The sequence below is a fragment of the Centropristis striata genome, chromosome 11 (assembly GCF_030273125.1).
Source record: "Centropristis striata isolate RG_2023a ecotype Rhode Island chromosome 11, C.striata_1.0, whole genome shotgun sequence".
Classification (NCBI taxonomy): domain Eukaryota; kingdom Metazoa; phylum Chordata; class Actinopteri; order Perciformes; family Serranidae; genus Centropristis; species Centropristis striata.
In genome coordinates this window covers 9,432,780-9,454,677 of record NC_081527.1, presented here as the reverse complement: position 1 = coordinate 9,454,677, position 21,898 = coordinate 9,432,780, and the positions used below count along the sequence as shown (strand labels likewise).

The following is a 21,898-nucleotide window of genomic DNA, read 5'->3' as shown; positions in this document are numbered from 1 at the left end:
ATAAAAGGATTTTAAGCTAGGCCAGAAAAAGGAGAACAGATTTCGACAGGGATACCATATTTGTCACAACACCGTAGAGGTCATTTCCGGTTCATTTTCAGCTGTCAGACCGCCGCTGAAGTTCGCTGTTCGACTTGCTATGCCTGCTACAGAGAGATAAAGAGAAAGAGAAACGGACATTTAACTCTCGGGGACAGCGCTGCAACTTGCGTAGCTTAACGACCGTTGCATACCAGAGAGAATTAAAAATGTTTTCTTTGTCAATGACTGTCCAGCCGCAGGTAAGAAAGCAAGAAACGTGAGGCCGAGCTAGCATTAGCATTGTTGTTGTTTTGGTTCGTTGAGTTGAGTCTGCTAGCTAGCGAGCTAAGTTAACCTTAGCCTGTTCTCTTAGGAGCCACACTGCTGTCGACCTTTAGTTACAGTTTGACAATTGGAAAGACATTTACCTTAACGTTAGTGGACATTGTGTCGACGTTGTCTATTTACCCGTAAACTAAAACAAAGACTGCGGACCGTTGAAAGAAGTTTCAGCTAATAAAGCTAACATGGTTCAGTGTCCTTAGCTGCCAGATGGGAAACTGCGTCAGTGAGTGATGTGTTTGGCTGCTGGGGATTTACATATTCTAATAAATCTGGAGTTCCACCAACTTTTTTAGTTATGCATAATAATCACCTGTATTTAGTTACTTAATTTTGAAGCAACCAGCCTGTAAGATTGATTGACCTCATGTTAAGTGTGGACAGGAACACCGGCTAGTTGATGTAGTTTACTTGTGACTAACATCAATCTCTATAAGCTGCCTTTGAACTACCTAACAGATAGGATTTGTGATGTTGATTGTAACATACAGATGGGTGACAAACTAAAGGAAAAACCTGAAGAAACATAACGAATGCACATCCATTTATATGTGTTTTATTGTTTAAATGTATTATTACTATTTTTCTTTTTTGTTTGTTGTTGTTGTTGTTGTTGTTTTGTTTGTTTGTTTGTTCATTGTTGTCTCATTGTGACTACATGGGTGTATGTGTACTCGTGTGTGTGTAAGTTAATAACAAGTTATGTATGTTAATAATAAGTTCATATTCTACATTACTATGTGTTATACATACATATATATAAATATTATTGTTGTTATACAACTGAAAATAGTAAATAAACATAGGGAGAAAGGGTGAGATTTAATAAGCTTTGGCTTCTTCCCACTCTCTTTTTAAACAGAAATAAGTGTTGAGTCTTGTTGTTTCATTTTGTGTTGTTGTCTTGTATTTATTGTTCAAATAAATTCTCAATCAATCAAATACAGGTGCAGTGTGTTATACAATTAAGCAATTAATATTCAATCATGCTCTGGGTAAAAAAAAAATGCTGAGCATGCCCAGTTGGCCTTGATTTTCTAAGTCTAAGAGTTTCTAATTCTTCCAGGGTGACAGTGCTCCCATTTATGGGGCACAAGGGCTCACTGAATGGTTTGATGAGTAGAAAATTTGAACACCTATTGGAGAGTTTGGGCTGACATGTTAGATAGCACTCTACTCCACCATCATCATCATCAAAACACCAAAATAAGGATGTTTCTTTTGGAAGAATGCTGTTCATCTGTCCAGTAGAGATCCAGAGACAAATAGAATCACCCTTATGTTAGCTTTTTTTTATGTCGTTAGTATTTCCCTGTCACCCATCTGTATATGATTCTTGAATTATTTAAACATGTCATTTACCCACTGCTTGATTACATGTGCTACCAGGTGACCGTACCTCTCAGCCACCTCATCAATGTCCTGCACTCTATGAAGAGCTCAGTGGGAACCAGCAGCAGCAGTGCCACCTGTAAATCAAGAAAACACAAGGAGCATGACTCACACTCAGAACAGCACTGCACAGAGGTATACGTTTGAAAGACATAATCTGTTTTTGCTGTTTAAAGTCAGAGACGGTGTGATGCTGCACTTGGGAAGTGTGCAAAAACCTGTTCCAGAATTCTGTTGGGATTATAATCCAAATCTGATCCACTAAATGGTATAATGTCTGTGTGTGCAGCCGCTGTTGAGCCTGCGTGAGCTCGGCTTATCAGATCTGGGAGCACAGCAGCTGGATGAGCTGGTGAACAGTGTGCTACCACGCCTGAGTCCACAGGAGGCACCACTTCCACTGGGTGGACAGACGGCCTGGAGGACCTCACATATTTCTACACACTCCTTTTACTACAATAAGCATGGTGAGACTGCACATCTTTCTTATAAAGAGATCTCCCACACAGTACCTTGTACCACTTAAATTGCTCGGTGCCTTTGCGTGACCTCTCCTTATCATTCATAAATAAATACAGTACACAGCTCAGCTGATCAGCATAGTTGCTACTTGATTAGCATCTTTACAAGCAACTACCTCTGTTAAAAGTATCTCAGAGTTAACAGATTAAACCTCTGTTCACAGGCTTCTCTTCTGGTGCAATGCCCATGTCTTATTCCAGGCAGCACCCTTCACCTCTTCAGTCTGTCTGCACTGAACTACAACATTGGCCAGGTAATTAAAATTGTTTGTATTCAGTCGTAATTAATAAACTACTGGAGCTGGTTCATAATTTCATGAAAATCTAATAATGTTACAGAGAGAATAACAAACATAAAGAATTTTTTTCTCTATTTTTGCATTGTACATTTACTACTAACAATGTGTATTTTTACAATATTTATACTAATCTATTAAACATATATGCTTTTGAAAGAGATAGCTTTTAAGGTGTTTAAACATAATTTGCTAATTGTATATTTCCAGTGTGGGTCCCGAGCAGAGGCTTTAAAACTTTAAAGAGCAAAACCAGACGAGTGCAGTCAGCCTTCGACCGACCCCAGGAGACCGAAGGATTCACACCATCTTTTATGAAGGTAATTTCTTTGAAATGAGTTCACACTTAACATGCTTAAAGAAATCCTTAAGCATATTATATGTATGGTTAATGTGATTATTATATTAAGCGTATCGTTTATATGCTAAACGTAATAAGCATGTTAAAGATACAGTTCAAAACTATTAACCCTCTGAACTCTGCAGTATAAAAGTCTTGCACCTCTATGGAAACGGCACAATTATAGCTAGAAGTAGGGAAATAATAGAAAATGCACTGGTTTGATTTTGTTGAAAACCTGATTTTTTTTTGATAAATAACTTGAATTAAATGGAATCTTTATATGAAAAGAGCCTGTCAGATGGTGATTCTTCGCTGGGCTCTTCTCTCGCCTACTGACAGAATCCTGGTTTATTTTCCTCCGCTCAGTAATAACGCTGTTGTGAAGCATGCAGTTATCACTTCGTCTGAGGTTAAGTGAAGGCAACGTTAACAAAACTGGCTGTAGAGAAAGACGCAGTGTTTTGTAATAGACGAGAGAATGTTCAGTTTAAACTGCAGGGGCCGGATTCACGAAGCATTCTTAAGAAAAAAATGCTTCTTAAGTGCTTTTTTTTTTTTTTTACTTTGCTCTTAAGACAACATTTAAGATTTGGTATTCATGAAGAAATTCTTATCTTTTCTTTAGTCTTTTCTTAAGTTTTTTCCTAAGATAGAACAAAGTTCTTAGATTTCTTCTCATATTTCTTCGCAACTTTAAGAGAAGCCCTCAGCAGTCTGAAAACAGCTACAGAGAAAAGGAAAGTCTTTATGTATTTACTTGAACATTTTTTTAATGAAATTTACTTGAATTATTTAATATTTAGTTTAGCCCTAGACTAATTTGTTAACAAATGTATTATTTTGGCAGTTGACATATAATTGAAATGTCCTTTCAGTCTGTTTGACATGTAGGTCTACTCCTAGATTACACTACAATGTTCTCTTAGTGAATAACGGAGGCAGTTGTTGTATTTGATACTACTTAATTAATCACTATGAACATCTTATTTAAGTAGGCCAAGTTACTGAAATCATGTCCTTACTTTTATTTTATTTAGATGGAAATTCTTTGAGTGGCAGCTAGGGACCAAAATCTAAGAACTTCCTAAGTGAGAAAACCAAGAAGTTCCTAAGACATATGACAATTCAAAAAATGGTGAATAGCATTTAAGAACATTCTTAGGAGCATCTTTTTTTTTTTCTCAAGAATTTTCTTAAGTTTTGTCTTAGGAACATTTTTGTGAATCCAGCCCCAGGTGCTTAAGTTTTCCGGCCTACAGTGCATGTCCAGTGTGATGGATTGAGAGTAAACGTGATAAAAAATAAAGTTGTATTCTGGCTTTGTGAACGCTGCTGATCAATCTGACCTTGTGCTGCAGGGTTTCCTGACACGTGACAAGGGAATTGAAGTTGAAAGTCTAGACAGCCTGGTTAAGAACAAGAACGTACCTGATGGACAGCAGGATTCTTTCAAGAGGGGCTTCGCTGAGGGTTTCCTGAAAGCCCAGGCCTTGACACAACGCACACAAGGCAAGCTACAAACACACTCAAACTAAATCCCACTACCGTTATTCCATTCTTAAGCTTTAAACGTATTGTTTTCCTGCTTCAACTTTTCAGACTCTCTCAGGAGGACTCGTTTAATCCTGCTAGTGCTGCTCCTTGTTGGACTCTATGGCATCTCCAAGACCCCCTTCATATCGGGTAAAGGCTCCTTTTCTACTCTTAAACATATTTTTCTTTTCATGTCATAAAGGTGTGGAAAAAATTATTAGATCACCCTTGTTTCTTCAATTTCTTGTTCATTTTATGCCTGGTAAAACTAAAGGTACATTTGTTTGGACAAACCAGGCATTAAAATGAACAAGAAATTGAAGAAAAAAAAGGTGGTCTAATCTTTTTTCCATGACTGTATATGAACAAATTACTTCCACTATGTTAACATTTTCATATATTAAAATATGAATGTTGATAATAAAGCTAAGCACTTACCTGCTTAACTAATCCATGCATATTGAACATGTATTAACCCTTAAAGAAAATAACTAAGCTTGGTTTAACAGTACTTAAGCACTAATATATGCAATCAGATGTGTTTTTTTAATAATCCTCAGTAACAGGAAGTGTGTCTGTGTACAGGTACATCTCAATAAATTAGAATATCATAGAAAAGTTTATTTATGTCACTAATTCAATTCAAAAAGTGGAAATAACACATTATATAGATCCATTACACACAGAATGAAACATTTCATGTCTTAATTAATTTAATTTCTTCTAATTATAATGATTATGACTTACATTTAATGAAGACCTAAAATTCAGTGTCTCAATGTTTAACCCTTGTGTAGTCCTCCCGTCGACTATATTAAAAAAATAAAAAAGTTTTTTTACTTTTTTCTCTTGAAATGAAGCCGAATTTTGTATAGTTGACTAAAATTGACCAATAAAAAAAATATGAAAATTAAATATCAATTTGTTGGTCATGAGTTTTCTACATGTCATTAAACCAGTCAAATGTCATGGGGTCCTTTTTGACCCCTGAGGACCATGGGTGCTATAAAAATGTATAAAACGTGTATGAAGAAAGTTTAAATTTATATTATCTAAAAAGGACACAGAGGGGCACATATTCTAAAAATTTGAAGCAATTCTATGAAAGTTAACCTATATTAATGGTATGGTGAAAATGATTTGGGGTCGAAAAGGACCCCGGGACTACAGGAGGGTAAATATTACAAAAGAACAATTTTAAAAAGTATGTTTAATATAGAAATGTTGGCCTCTGAAAAGTATGTCTATCTATATGACTCAATACTTGGTTGGGGCTTTTTGACTTGAACTACTGGAAATGGACTTTTACATCATATTCTAATGTATTGAGATACACCTGTATGTGTATGTATTTGTGTTTGTGAGTTCATTAACCGTGCCATGCAGTGTGATTTCGAACTTTAATCTAACCATTTTGGATAGTGCGGTTCCGGACCACATCAGGCCTGGACTCTGCTGTGGACCCTGTCCAGATGAAAAACGTGACATTCGAACATGTCAAAGGGGTAGAAGAAGCCAAGAACGAGCTGCAGGAAGTGGTGGAGTTCCTGAAAAACCCAAAGAAGTTCACAGTCTTGGGAGGAAAGCTGCCAAAAGGTATGGCCTTATGTAGACATTTTTCTTGATAATGATTTTGAGTATTTCCAAGAAAACCATGGAAAATGACTAGATATCAGCTCCTAAATTAAACTCTTATGAGCTATTTTTGTTGTTATCATTATATTTGTCCAAAAAAATTACCTTTAGTTGTACCAGTCATTAAAATGAACAAGAAATTGAAGAAAACAAGGATGGTTTGTGATTTTATTTTAATTCTGAACTTGCATGTTTTAAAGCATGATGCCTTTTTGCTTTTTTCTACTGCAGGTGTTCTACTGGTTGGCCCTCCAGGGACTGGAAAGACTCTCCTGGCCAGAGCGGTGGCAGGAGAGGCAGACGTGCCGTTCTACTACGCCTCTGGGTCTGAATTTGACGAGATGTTTGTGGGAGTGGGAGCCAGCCGCATCAGGAACCTTTTCAGTGAGATATTTAATTTTCTCTTCCCTTTGCTGTCCTTAGAATCCACTCAGTGTCGAGTTGTAATTATAACTGCTGTGCTGCTTTTATACTTCTGTTTTACATGTGTTTATTTTCTATATTTGTCCTTCTGCTTATTTCTAGGGGAGGCTAAAGCTAATGCTCCCTGTGTGATCTTCATTGATGAACTGGACAGCGTGGGTGGGAAAAGGATTGAGTCCCCCATGCACCCTTACTCCAGACAGACTATCAACCAGCTGCTTGCTGAGATGGATGGGTAATCTCTCTAGTTATCGGTTTTATTTTTACAGTTCAGGAAGCAGTGAGGAGTTGCTGTAATTCAGACTAAAGCAAATTTAGTAATGTGGTGGATTTGTCATGCATGTGTAGGAGTGGGTGATTGTTTCTGACTTGTGTGAACAAGACATTTTCAGTAACTCCAGAGCATTGTCAAATCCAAAATTCAGTTAAAAAAGACTGATGTAATAATTCAAAAATTCACTAAACACAATATCTAACAAAATACTACCTATATAATAATACCTTCAATACATATTTGTTAGTGTTTAGCATTAAAAAAACAACAATTTTAACTGTGGTCACAAAACAGCAACCTAACAGAACCACAAATTACCACAATAAAAAATACATATTTTGGCTGTAATACTAGAGTCTTACTCATTTAATTTGATTAATTACCTTAATAAAATTGAGGATTTTTCTTTTTCTTTATGGTGATGACGCCATAAATGATGATGACTGACATTCAAAGCTACTTTAGTTAGAACCTTTTGATTCTTAAAAAAAACAATGACATTCAGTGCAGATTTGTAATAAACCATTTATAGATCAAATTTTACATTTACATTTTAACATTTTAGCATTCACTCTTTTTAAAAAATAAATAAATAAAATAAAGTCAGAAAAGTAGTAGTTAACATTCATGAACCCTCATCCAAACTCCATTTCAACCTCAAATTTCAAAATAAAACAAAGCCTGAAGTTGATGGTTTGACTCGATGGCCTCTTAATATCATGTCTGGCTGTATCTTAATTCTTAATATCACTGTGGCCAGTGTTAATTTTGTCTTATCATGCTTATTCCCACTGTTGAAATCTCTCTTGGTAAAGAGATGAAAACAAAAAAATATCAAGTAAATGGGTTTTGGGCAATTTCATTAAAAGTAATATACCTTACCTTTAAGCATTCCTGTTGACTGATTTGCGTGCATTTGACTAATTTACCTACAGACGATGAAGAGAAGTCTTTAATCACAAGGGCATACAGTACAGCTTAGTGTTGGCTGATAGATAAATGAAAAAAAATATTAGACCACCCTTGTTTTCTCCTTGCTTTCTTGTTCATTTTAATGCCTGATACAACTAAAGGTACATTTGTTTGTACAAATCTAATGATAACAACAAAAATAGCTGATAAAAGCTTAATTAAGAGCTGATATCCAGACAGTTTCCATGGTTTCCTTGATAATGATTTTGGTTATTATCAAGAAAACCATGGAAAATGGCTAGACATCAGCTCTAAAATTAAACTCTAATTTCCTATTTTTCTTATCATTATATTTGTCCAAACAAATGTACCTTTAGTTGTACCAGACATTAAAATGAACAAGAAATTGAAGAAAACAATGGTCTGATTCCATGACTGTATGTGGCTCAATGTATGAATAAGAGTGTCGATGATTACTGTGGTGAAAAAAGAACAAAGCATCAGGAGAGCTGCTGCGCCACAGACACTGGCTTACATGTTCCCTGTGATATTATTTTGTAGGTTTAAACCAAATGAAGGCGTGATCATCATCGGAGCAACCAACTTCCCAGAGGCTTTGGATAAGTAAGTGTTTTCTGTAACCTGTGGAAATATCAGAGTGTACAATGCACATTTATGTCAAGGTTTACAACCCTCAGAGGCAGAGCTATCCCCGTCAATAGCAATGCATGGCCTGTAACCCCGAGGCAGTGACCCAGATTGTATGCTGACACCGTATCAGTTATCTACTAACCAGCTGATCTTATTTTCTTCAGTGCCCTGATCCGCCCTGGACGCTTCGACATGCAGGTTACTGTCCCCAAACCAGATGTGAAAGGACGCACAGAGATCCTCAACTGGTATCTAAAGAAGATTAAAGTGGATCCAGGTGTGACATCATCATTTGCTAATCCTGGATTTGGCCACAATTGTTGCTATGCCTTGGTTTGGTGAACACAGAGAGCAATAGTATTTTTGACACATCTAGGGATGGGCATTTGAAAGAAACTTGCCAACTCGAGCATCTATAATGTTAACAATCAATTAATTGATTAATCTCTATGTTTTTATACATACTCCAGTCTAAATATATCCAGTATAAAAACATGCATACATGGACAAAATAAAAGATATATATACAGCACTATGCAAAAGCCTGTTTTGATAACGGACGCTTTTATTTTGAAAGGACGAAAAGAGACTTGTTGTCGATCGTAAAACTAACTCAAGTGAGATTAAACTGTAAAGATAACGTCAAGGAGTTCAGTGTTTTATGTTTTAGCCCCTGAAGAGGCATGAGGTTAGTTTTCACAGTAATCTTGCATATTGAAGTGTGTTTTATGTTTAAATAAGTTTTGGTTAAAATTAAACTCAGTAATTCATGCTAGCAAGGTTTGATACAGTAAGCTAGTTTTGCTCAAATTAATACTCTTGTATTTCTTTCAACTTTCAGTTTGTAAACTGAAGCTTTATCCAACTTAATTCTCAGCTCATTGGCTTATTAACGTACGGCCGCAGAACTGAACGCTCGGCCGTGTTTCAGTTCAGTGATACTGATAAACAGTCAGAGATAAAATTAAGAAATACACAGACCATAAATCATCATCGATTAATTATTCCCATCCCTAATTACATCATAAGCTGAATGTTTGCTATTTACTTAGTAGCCAAACATGAGGGATTGAGACGATAACTTTGTTCTTTATTGATGTTGCGTGTTATCTCTGCAGCTATTGAGGCCAATATTATTGCCCGGGGCACGGTGGGCTTCTCTGGCGCTGACCTGGAAAATCTGGTCAACCAAGCTGCCCTGAAGGCAGCAGTTGATGGCAAAGACATGGTCACTTTGAAGGAGCTGGAGTTCGCTAAAGACAAAATCCTCATGGGTGAGTGACAAGGAGGTGGGAAAGAGAGACCGCATCATTGTTTCCTGTAGTTCTTGTATTATGCTTATCTTTCTGTTTGCATCTAACATGGAAGTACTGCAAGTAGCAGCAAAATAATTCAATTCATACGTTTCTTTCAGGCCCTGAGAGAAGGAGTGCAGAAATAGACAAGAGGAACAAGACCATCACAGCGTACCATGAATCAGGACATGCAATCGTAGCGTACTACACCAAAGACGCCATGCCGATTAACAAGGCCACCATCATGCCCCGAGGACCTAGTCTGGGACACGTAAGGAGACCAGAGCATTAACCCTCCTGCATCCTTTCACAAAAGTTGCTCTTTTGTCCTTCGAGGACAAACATGTCTGTGTCAGAAGCAGCCATGATGAAGCCATTAGCCATTATATAAAATATTATTTTCCACTTTCATTGAGTGAAATCTTTTAACCATTATCTGTCCTGATCATAACTATACAATATTCATTATTTTTCAGACTGTTAACAGTTTAACAACTTATCAATCAATCAGTCAGACTTTATTTGTATAGCACTTTTCATACAAGAGAAATGTAACACAAAGTGCTTCACATAAAAAAGGAGAAAATAATAATAATAAGAAGAAGAAACATAGAAACAAGCAAACACCCTCCGCCCTGACCCTCCATCCAACCATCCCATTATAAACAAAGCACCAACTGAGGAAGCTCCATCTCAACGTCAAGCAGTCAGGAAACACTGGAGGCAGGTTAGAAATTAATTAATTAAATAAAAATAAAGTAAGGTTAGATTAAATATAATATAATATAATAAAAAACAAAAGTAAATAATTATAACAATAAAAAGTAAAAAAAAAAGATGAAAACAATAAGTAAATAATTAAAAAGTAGAGCATGATAAAATAAAAATGTAAAATAAAAAAAAAATAAATAGATGTTGTAACACTAAGATGCATGAGCAGAAAATGTTTAAAAATGGTTCAAGTAAAAGCCAAATTAAAAAGATAAGTCTTAAATTTGCTCTTAAAAATATGAACAGTCTCTGATGCCCTCAGGTCTTCAGGGAGGCTGTTCCACAGACGTGGACAACAGTGAGACACAAATGCCTGTTGTTGTTGTTGTTTGTTTAAGCAATACCAATTGTTTTGTTACTGTTACTGTTGTACTTAATGTTAGGGGAATTTTAATTTCTTCTAATATTTGGGATATTTAATTTGTTTGCAACAACATTGATTTTGATGCACTGCTTCAAACACTGCCGTGCTCCATAATACAGCAGCAGGAAAATGACCCAGTGGGCAAATGTGAGAAATAATAAATAATGTGGTGGTATTTAGTAAAAAATTATAATTTTGAAGCCAGGGTTCTGATTGAAAGTCTGATATAATAGAATGCATGATTTCATGCTATAATGGCAATGGGATAAAATGTTGTTTTTTTTAATGGGGATAATACATTTTTGTCCTTAAGGGCCACACAGTTCATTGTAGACTTATTAGAGGAGCTGAGTTTGAACTTCCTAAATTTGTTAAGAAAAAAATATATATACATGATTGCCAATATGTCTGCCACATGCATTTAACACAGCTAAAATTATTAAATAACAGACAAGTCTTTAAAAATTCTAATAAAAAGAATTTAAAAAACAAACAAAAATACAAGCAAAACATGTCTCTAGTGATGCACAAGGGTTAAGATTTGAAACCAGTTCTAGTCCTAACTGCTCTTTACTTGAAACTTTCTACATCTTCTCATCCCCTTAAATTGTCTTGTCAGGTGTCCATGCTCCCAGAGAACGATCGCTGGAGTGAGACTCGCTCTCAGCTGCTGGCCCAGATGGACGTCAGTATGGGCGGCCGTGTAGCAGAGGAGCTTATATTTGGCAATGAGCAAATCACAACCGGTAAGAAAGAGAACTTAAAGTGCCCGTTGGTGAGAAAAATGTTGTGACACAAATTTTAGATTGTGGAAAGGTTGACAGGCTGGAAATGTTTAAATGCAACGTGTCATTTCATCTTCTTCTCCAGGTGCATCAAGTGACTTCGATGGTGCTACAAAGATCGCTAAGATGATGGTGACCAGATTTGGAATGTGTGAAAAGGTACGCTAATTTATGGGACTTAAAAAAAATCTGCTCATACAGGTGCATCTCAATACATTAGAATATGATGGATAAGTCAAATAGCCCCAACCAAGTATTGAGTCATATGGATGGACATACAGAGGCCAAAATTTCCATATTAAACATACTTTTTAAAATTGGTCTCCTGTAATATTACATTTTTTGAGACACTGAATTTTAGGTCTTCATTAAATGTAAGCCATAATCATTATAATTAGAAGAAATTAAAGAAATTAAGACATGAAATGTTTCATTCTGTGTGTAATGGATCTATATAATGTGTTATTTCCACTTTTTGAATTAGATTACTGACATAAATAAACTTTTATTTGATATGCAGCTGTAGTATTTGTGCTGCACATGCTTTCCACTCCAGCGTTTCTCCATAATTTTATGTACATTTATGTATTTCTTTCCCTTTCCTGTCTTCCAGTTGGGTGTGATGACCTACAGTGACATGACAGCCCAGAGCCCAGAGACACAAGCAGCTGTGGAGCATGAAGTCAGGGTCTTATTGAAGGTCTGTCTGATCCTTTTTTATTTTATTTTTTAGACGGCTGAACAAAAAAAAAACAGCTCAGCAATCCCACCAGCTCTTGTAAAACCTTTTTTTCTTACCATCTTTTCTCTTGCTGTCTCCAGGATTCTTACGAGCGTGCCAAAGCCCTGCTGAAGTCTCACACCAAAGAGCACAAAAACCTGGCCGATGCCCTGCTCATGTATGAGACGCTGGACGCCAAAGAGATCCAGCTGGTCCTGGAGGGCAAGGCTCTGGAGGACAGATGAAACCAGCAAGGGCAGCAACAATCACGGGGTAACCATGGGGTCAGGGGTCAGATTTTAAGAGCTCAGGGGTCGTGGAAGGAGGGATGGACTCAGCTCATGAGCAGTGAATCAAAGGAGTAACAAGTCATGGCCTGGACTTTGTCATACACTCACGCTGTCCCCTTTGTGTAATCTCATCAGTATTCCCAGATAGGTAGTAGTAGTAGACTCTCCTGTGTCCAGAGGTAAGCAGCTGTATGTTGCACGGGTTTCTGTATGTGATGAAGGCTAACAGGTTAAATGCCTGATGTAAAGGATGTTGCTCAGGTCACTTTATCAGAGGGGCGGAGGAGGAAATAATACATGAATGTTCCTTTTTTTTAATGTCAAATGTGAAAAAGGAGTTGAAATTTGGTCTAATTCTGTTCAGCCAGGTCTGTTTGATTCCTATTCTGTCTATAGGAAATGCTGAGTGGTATTTATATTTTACCCAAAGAGCAACTGTGCAATCATTGTAACCAAACTTTAAAGGAAAACTTGGCCCCGTTTCACCATGGTTTTGTTTCTACAAGTAGGTGCAACGATTTTTGAAATTGGTCCAGTATTAAGCGACAAATGGTGGCAGTCGTTGACTCTGCGGGGCCACTGAGGACCGTTGTATGTACAGTCGTAGAAAAATGTATTAGACCACACTTTTTCTTCAGTTTCTTGTTCATTTTAATGCCTGGTACAACTAAAGGTACATTTGTTTGGACAGATATAATGTTAACAACAAATATAGCTCATAAGAGTTTTATTTAAGCGCTGATATCTAGCCATTTTCCATGGTTTTCTTGAAAATTATTTTGGTTTTTATCAAGAAAACCATGGAAAATGGCTAGATATCAGCCCTTGAATTAAACTCTTATGAGCTATTTTTTGTTGTTATCATTATATTTGTCCAAACAAATGTACCTTTAGTTGTACCAGGCATTAAAATGAACAAGACATTGAAGAAAAGGGTGGTCTAATAATGTTTTCCATGACTGTATGACAGTTAGAGAGCTGAGTGTCTTAACTTTGAGCATCCAGCTGTCATAGGGTAACCAGAAGGGGTTCCACCTACAGGGGGGTTTGAGGCAGTGGCAGTGCACTGTGTAGTGCCTTTATGGGAGGTTTAAGTGCATTTATAGTTGTTATTGCAAAATGTGCCAATATTAGCGACCATCAGGAACTCCTTTTCCAAAGTTTGTTCCAGGGCCCCAAACATTAGCTGGTTTGCACCGCACCATCAGTGTGTGTCCACTGAAAGTGCTCTTTTTTGCTTCTGACAGGCTCAGATTGTTATTATGTGTCTGGACGGTATGGAAAGAACACTACAGAGGAATAAAATCTTATTCTTTACCTTTCGCTTGTTCAGGTCTGTTTGTTATGGCATCTCCAAGTCCTTTCAAGGAGAGATCTTGTTCTGAAATCTCACAAGAGATGACTTGTTGCTACATTGTCTTCAGGCCATTGTTATTTCTCTGTTGGGTCTTTTCCATAACGTTGTCAGACACTTAAATTAACAATGTGAGTCTGTCAGTGACCAAAAAAAGCACTTTCAGAGGCGGTACAGTCATGAAAAAAATGATTAGACCACTCTTTTTTTTCTTCAATTTCTTGTTCATTTTAATGCCTGGTACAACTAAAGGTACAGGTTTGTTTGGACAAATATAATGATAACAAAAATAGCTCATTAGAGTTTAATTTAGGAGCTGATATCTAGACATTGGTTTCTAGACAAAGACCATGGTTTTCTTGATAATAACCAAAATCATTATCAAGAAAACCATGGAAAATGGCCAGATATCAGCTCTTAAATTAAACTCTTATGATCTATTTTTGTTGCTATCATTATATTTGTCCAAATGTACCTTTAGTTGTACCAGGCATTAAAATGAATAATAAAGTTGTCCACTACAGTGCTCTCACTTAATACTGACCGAATTCAAAAGGGATTGTCCTCACGAGTCACTTAAATATAAAAACATGGAAAAATGGGGTTGAAAAATACCAGTTTCCCTTTTACTAAATCTCAACTCCTATTTGTCAGCTGTCTTTCAGGGTTTGTGCTCACATGTGACTCGTCTAGTATCTTCATGTTAGCCGACTCTCTATTTCCATCTTGTGTGTCTCTCAATTCGACACCTAGAAGCCTCACAATGGGGTGCTGCGCTTTGTATATAGCTTACATTCTCTTGTCCCCCTCTGCACATGTCCCTGTTACTTATTTTTAAAGGTGGCCTTTTGGGGAATGTACTGTAAGTGTATTTTTTCCTGTAGAAGGAGGCAGTGTATAAAGTTAAACTCTAACGTCTCAGCACTTTGGATTGCTCAGTGTAAATTGAAAATGCACTTGTGCACTCTTCATGTAATTTATTTCATTTATGCTGTGTGTACAGATGGATCCAAAAACTGCTGCTCAAGCCGGGTTTATGTTGTGATAGAGCATTGGGATCTTTAGGATTTTAAAGTTGTAATGTCGGTCTAATTTAATTAAATATTCTGATTTCAGCTTCAGAAAAGCCCCAGCCTCTAGTCCTAAGAAACCTTTTCAGTTTCAACACATTTTGCACAGTGCATTGGTAGAAAGGTGTTCAGTGCTCACTGCTTTGTGTATAAAGAAAGTCAAGCCATCCTTGACTCTAAATATGACATTTCCTCAACACAGATTGTGGGTAGAAACATTTGTCTTTTGTTAAAATTTTCATTGTCCCAATTTTTAAGTGAATAGTTAAAGCAGCAGCAGTGTGTGTAGTCCACATTTTAGCTTTTTTTTCTTTGAACATTTCATCAAAGGTATAGCTCTAATCAAGATCACCACCAGCATATGTATGTCATAGTGTTACTCTTTTCATTTTTGTTTTCAATTTGAGACACTTTCTTTAGTTTATTGGCCTTTTTATCCATGCTTAGCTGTATATATGACTGGGATGTAATGGGAACATTGTATATAGATGTATAGTGATGCTTTTATGCTGAGAACACATTGAATGGCTCTCTGCTGTTGATTGATGATTGATGTGATGACAGGGGTTAATGAATGTTAGTGCAACTGGGATGAATAAAAAGAAACCTAAAAAATTGTGTTGGGGCTCTCTTTTTTTTTTAATGGATAGGTTTAGTACCATTTTAGAAATCATTTCAGTTTGATGAACTGGAGATGCCCTGTAGCACCCTATAATGTAATCATTTCCTGATAATGTAATAACGCCTGAAAATCTAATAAAATTAGCACTTAACTCGATCGAAAATGTAATAAAACCCAATAATGTAATACAATATCCTCACTGATAGACTTCCAGCTCAGATAATTAGTTTCTGAGCAGCACTGGAGACCCCAGGGAACTCTTCCCTAAACGTACAAATCACTACCTCATTAAAAACAACCAAAAACCAACAAAACAACTTCCTGACAATGTAATAAATTCCCCATAATGTATTAAGGTATTACATTATAGGTAAAAATGTCATTACAATATCAGTCAGGATTTTATTACATTATTGGGTTTTAGTTCCATTTTCGATTAAGTTAAATGCACATTTTATTACATGTTCAGGCATTATTACATTATCAGGAAATTATTTCATTATAGGGTGCTACAGGTACATCTAAAAAAATTAGAATATCGTGAAAAAGTTACATATTTTTTGTTAATCATTTCAGAAAGTGAAACTGTTACATTGTATAGGTTCATTACATGTAGAGTGAAATATTTATTATTATATGCCTGTTTTTCTTGTAATTTTGATGATTCTGGCTTAGATATAATGAAAACACAAAACTCAAGTTCAATATGCTGGTCCTGAGTCAGTGGTGGTTTGGGGCCATGTCCTCTGCTGCTGTTGGTCCACTGTGTTTTCTGAAGTCCACAGTCAACATAGCAGCCATCTAGCAGGACATTTTAGAGTCTTCATGCTTCCACAAGCTCTTTGGAGATGCTGCTTTCATTTTCCAGCAGGACTTGGCACCTACCCACACTGGCAAAGGTACCAAAAGCTGCTTCAATGACCATGGTGTTACTGGGCTGGACTGGCCAGCAAACTGTAAGCCATAGTCATCAAAATTACAAGAAATACAGGCTTGTAATATTTCGGTCTGTGTAATTAATCTATATAATATACAAGTTTCACTTTCTGAAATAACTGACAAAAAATATTAAACTTTTTCATGATAATCTAATTTTTTGAGATGTACCTGTACATGCCCACCTCAGCACCACTTCCCAAAGGTCCCAAACAGAGTCAGAAACACTGGAATGAACACTAAACCATGGAGCAGCCCAAAAGTAATCACCAGAAAAACAATCTTAAAGAAAGTCCTGAAGATGTAACTCTCGGACACGGACAGCACCACCACTCCTAAAACGGTAGACAGTGCTCCTTGCAGTATGGGATAGCCTAAATGGGCCAAAGCGTCCATGGCTTTCTCATTGGCGTCACTCTTGGAGCTGGAGACAAAAGAGTAAGAAATATGTGCTGAGAAGTCAACAGAGAAACCGATGCACATGAGCAGGTTGATCATGGAGATGGAGTCCAGGTTGACACCCCACAGGCCCATGAACCCCGTCACGCCAACAATGACTGAACAAATTGCAAAAGCCACCCAAAGGGAACAGAGAGGACTGGGTACGAGGACGAAGGAGACGACCAGCATCACCACCACAGCCACCAGGATGGTTTGAATGGTGTTGTCCATAATGACAGTGTACTGGTCAAAGTAGATGAAGGCAGGGTGATACACCAGTAGCTCTACAGGACAACCCTCTGCTGTGTTCCTCAGTCCAATCATCATGTCCTTTGGTGGTGCATTGTTGAGCGTCTGAATGAAAAAGCGAGAGGCCTGAATCTTATCGTCTGCGGTGAAGTTGATGTCTTGTTGGAACATGACGTTGAGTTCTAAGAAATGGGCCAGATGTCTTTGGAAAGCCTCCTGAGAACTTATAGTGAGATTGGTGACATTTGCATACTCTAGAAAGGAGAGAAACCAAGCAAAAGTGCCATTGACGAAGTTCAAACTCTCAAAATTTAAAATGCATGACTGCAGATGCTTCTGTTCATTCTCGTCCCAGTATGGAAAGGGCTGCTCCACTGCTACCATCACGTTGCAGCTGTATTCAGAGAAGTGTTGCCTTTGACTGTTGTAGTAATCTATGATGTAGGAATCATCCAAAGCCAGATTCCTGATGTCCAGTCCCTCCTTTAGGATAAAACAACCATAGATACTAATAGCCAGATAGCCTGCGTACAAGACAAATACACAAGATTTTACCAACTTATGGGTCAGAAATGGACCATAGAACCGCTCAAACATATAACTCATTGGCTCAGTTTCCTCCTTCTCAGTGATTCGATCATAGCTCCCCCCAACACAGCAGATACTGAAGGCTTTTGAATTCCTGGATGGTAAATCTTCTGGGATTTTGGCGCAGGTGAACCAGTGCTTGTTCTCCGCCTCCCTCTGTCCGTTCAAAGCCAAACACGCCCCCAGGAAAGTGACGCTGTACAGGTAGCAGAAGCTAATAGCAACGCCAGCGTACAGGCAGAAGGAGCGAACTGAACCAAATGGCGAGCTGTAACCCAGAAAGAGAGCCAGAGCGTCGGTCAGGGTGGTGATGGAGATGGAGACGGCAGCGTCCCTGTAAGTGTCAGCCAGCCGCTCGGGGACGCTGTCCAGAACACGAGTCCTCTGCCAGCAGGAGATCATGATGAACATGTCATCCAGTCCAATACCTTTAGATTTAAAGCCGGAGGAGAAAGAGATTTAACTCTCCTGTTATGTTCATTTCTCAGGAACAGCAATAATGTTTGTGGGTCAATTTCACCCGGGGCATGTTTAATTATCCAAAAATGTCAGAAACCAAAAACTCCCAATAAAAATTGTTTATATTTCATTAATAACTCCATTACTAACCATTTAATCAATATTTAGTGCAATGGCGTTCTTTACCTCTCACAGATCATAGTTCAATGAGGATAATTCACTCATTTTTCATGCACTTTAAAAATGCACTTTAAAACTTTTGTTTATTTACATTAGAAAGACCTACCTATAAAATACAATGGTTTTACATGACATTGATTTAAAAAAAAATCTTATTTAACATTTTTATTATTATTTTTTAAATTAAAAAATACTTTTAACCATTTCTTTATACTTTTAAAAATTAAATGGGTCAATTTGACCCACAACATAACAGTAGTAATATATAATAAGTGGCAAATGTGACTCTTTCATGTTTTGTGCACATGTTTTGTCCTTATTTTGTTTCCTTTTGACCCAAAAAAAAGTTGTGTAGGTCGTCACGCCAGCAGTTACTTACGACTCTTATTTACGTTTGTTATTAACCAGCGACCTCTAGTGGAAGTGGAAGTGGAAGTTATGATGGGAGCAAAGGAGAAAGAGAGGTGACTATAAAGAGCAACAAAGTCCACACAGGGAACAGGACTTTCACTCAGGAGACCAGTGTTTGTGTCCTGTTTGCAATGAAAAGGTCAACAATTAGTTATTTTGACTTAACCACTTTAGTTACATGGTCATGCAGATAGTCAAAGTCAAATTTATTTATATAGCACATTTACAGATGGCTGAGCCACACCAAAGTGCTTCACATAAAAGTGCAAAAAGTGCAATAAAATACAGAATTGACAAAGGTGGAAGAAACAAAAACAAAAAAACAAAATAAAATTTTAAATAAATTAAAAGAAGATGGGATAATTTTAAAAGCACTGTTGGATTACTAGGGGACACTATTCCCTAGAACTTGTCGGAGGAAAACTTTAATTGAAGGCAAGAGGATATCAATGCATGCTATTTTTATGGATTAATAAAGCTTATGTGTTTTGCATGCTTTATGCTTTATAACTTTGATTAAATCGTAGACAATGTGAAACCCTGGATGTTCAACAGCACTTACCTAATATCATGAAAGGACAGGAGGCAACTGTCATGACAAAAGGTTGATCTAGCAACAACAGAGCACCAAAACCAGTCAGCACTGCCAGTCCTGTAGAGAAAACCCCGCAGGACGCCACCCACACCTTCGTCCTCACATTATCCAACCTAAACCAAAATCAGAGATCAGAAATAGCCATACATCCAAACTCTATCTCATAAAACGTGTTCAGAAGATGTTTTACCAACCTCCAACATGATATGATGGAAAATGTGATGGCAATGGCATAGGTGATGGAGAATAAGTAGATGACGGAAGATGGAGATTTTTTAAATTCCCACTGCATTGACATGGAGGTGGAGTATGACACCTGGAAAGATCATTAACAGAAGTCACTTAACCCTCTGGAGTCCACAAAAGCAGCGAAGCATCATTTCTTCATGATGTCACAACTAAAAAACAAAGCAGTGTCGTTCCCTGACTTAAACTTCCCTTGAAAGTCCTGGCTTGAAACTACATGCTAGTTTTTGTTTGATGATACCAAAACATATTTAGTATAAAAATATATAACTATATAATATCCTAATTTTATCTCTTATATGTTATATTTGCAACCTGTGTTCACATTTGCAACATTAAAAATTCTTAATTGAGCGTGAACAGATATAAAAAATCTTTCCTGCCACATGCCATCACTCTGTACAATAACAAATAGTCTGGTTCATTACATACCGTCGTTATGCACTTCATGTGTTTTTTATGCACACTGTTCATTGCACCTTATTTGTTTCATGGCACCAACATTTTTATACTGCATATTCATATTTATTCTGCACTGGAATTCTACTCCTTAATACATACTCCTTCTTTAGACACTTTATTTTTTATTGCATTTTTATATTTTATTGCTTGAAGTATGCCTAGGTAGTTCTTTTTATTTAATTGTGTTGTTATTGTCTCTGTGTGGAATGCTGCTGCTACACTGTAATTTCCCAGCTTGGGATAAATAAAGTCTATATAAAATAAATAAATAAAATCTATCTGTCTATCTATCTATCTATCTATCTATCTATCTATCTATCTATCTATCTACCTATCCATCTATCCATCTATCCATCTATCTATCTATCTATCTATCTATCTATCTATCTATCTATCTATCTATCTATCCATCTATCCATCTATCTATCTATCTATCTATCTATCTATCTATCTATCTATATTATGTTTTGAAAGTTTTAAAAAAAACATTTTAGATATCCAATTTTATGTTTTTTTTGTGTTTTTCTTTTGGGTTCAAAATGTTGATCCAGTAAATTTAAGTGAAAATGAATAGTTATCAGGTCATATAGGTGAGGTCGTGCTGAAAAAAATGATACCAACATGGCATGGTAAACATTAGTAAAGTGGCAGAATGAAAAATATTCAAAAACTGACTGAACAGCCCAAGTCTCCGTAGGGTTAATGGAGCAAAAAATATGATCATTTAAAACACTGGGATGGGTTAAAGTTGTGCTTACCTGAATGGAAGTTGATGAAATGTTTGAGATCATATTAATGAAGCTTTCCAACCAAAGATCAGTTTTGTTGTCCTGATGTAAATAGTAATGGAGCTGTATGGCTTTAGCACTTTCAACAACTGAGCTCTCCTCGTAGAGTTTAACACTCCCCAGACTTAAATATAAAGGAAAACTCCTTAAATCAGTGTAATGCCACGGAAATGTCAAATTGACTGTGTCTATATTGGTAGCAGTGTATTCAAGTATATCTAAAATGTCATTAGAGGTGCAGGATCCCATCATCTGAGCACAGACATCCACATACTCAAATGACTGGTTCTCTAACTGCACTGCCATAGTCCTAACTGTGAAGTCCAAGTCTAGGATCTCCTGCAGAGACTCCACAGACAGAATATTCCTGTCACTCGTAACTATAACAGTTGCATAATTCCCATCCGTGCTCAGTCTTAACCGTGAAAACATGGAATCATTTCCGGGGAAAGTCTCTCGGATGTATTTCCTCTCCAGCTTGGCTCGTCCATCGACAGGTGTGAACTGCTCTTCAATGTCGTTTGACATTCTGTCTTTGAGAAGGTAAAATCCACTTCCCAGACTTGCTGAGAGAATAAGGGGGGCAATCAAGAACCACCAGGGATGAGAGCCGATAAAATGACCCATCATCTCAAAACAGATCCGAAGGGGTCTTTCTATGCAATCTGTGCGGAATCTGGCCATTGCTGTAAAAATTATTTCCCTAAAAAAAAATTGGATTTCTTGTTGGTATTTGGTACAAAAACTACTTTTGGGAACATAAAAGAGCAGCTCCTTTTCTCAACATTAGAGAGGGTATTCACCGCCAGCTGTATTTATTGTGCTGCAGACTCTTTTCAGCTCCTTCATGAGATGAGATTTGCATAATAACAGGGTTGGCTCGCTCTGTAATGAACAGAGGCAGATGAGGTTTGAGAAAGGCTCAATC

The 21,898-nt window shown here is 37.1% G+C and overlaps 2 protein-coding genes across 2 annotated transcripts; one reads left to right on the top strand and one right to left on the bottom strand.

The window, feature by feature from the left end:
- Nucleotides 1–88: 88 nt before the first annotated feature.
- yme1l1b (YME1-like 1b) lies at nucleotides 89–13,241 on the top strand. Its single transcript, XM_059343732.1, has 18 exons — nucleotides 89–281; nucleotides 1,753–1,890; nucleotides 2,045–2,222; nucleotides 2,441–2,530; nucleotides 2,783–2,892; nucleotides 4,274–4,424; nucleotides 4,515–4,598; nucleotides 5,871–6,044; nucleotides 6,315–6,467; nucleotides 6,609–6,741; nucleotides 8,254–8,316; nucleotides 8,508–8,620; nucleotides 9,462–9,617; nucleotides 9,758–9,909; nucleotides 11,393–11,519; nucleotides 11,644–11,717; nucleotides 12,172–12,258; nucleotides 12,381–13,241. The coding sequence occupies exons 1-18, from the start codon at nucleotides 249–251 to the stop codon at nucleotides 12,522–12,524; spliced, it is 2,160 nt and encodes a 719-aa protein (XP_059199715.1). The 5' UTR covers nucleotides 89–248; the 3' UTR covers nucleotides 12,525–13,241.
- A 3,496-nt stretch (nucleotides 13,242–16,737) lies between these two features.
- LOC131980880 (patched domain-containing protein 3) lies at nucleotides 16,738–21,654 on the bottom strand. The gene is made up of 4 exons (XM_059345188.1): nucleotides 20,941–21,654; nucleotides 19,669–19,790; nucleotides 19,442–19,587; nucleotides 16,738–18,257 (listed from the first exon to the last, which is right to left on the bottom strand). The coding sequence occupies exons 1-4, from the start codon at nucleotides 21,652–21,654 to the stop codon at nucleotides 16,738–16,740; spliced, it is 2,502 nt and encodes an 833-aa protein (XP_059201171.1).
- Between the last annotated feature and the right edge of the window lie 244 nt (nucleotides 21,655–21,898).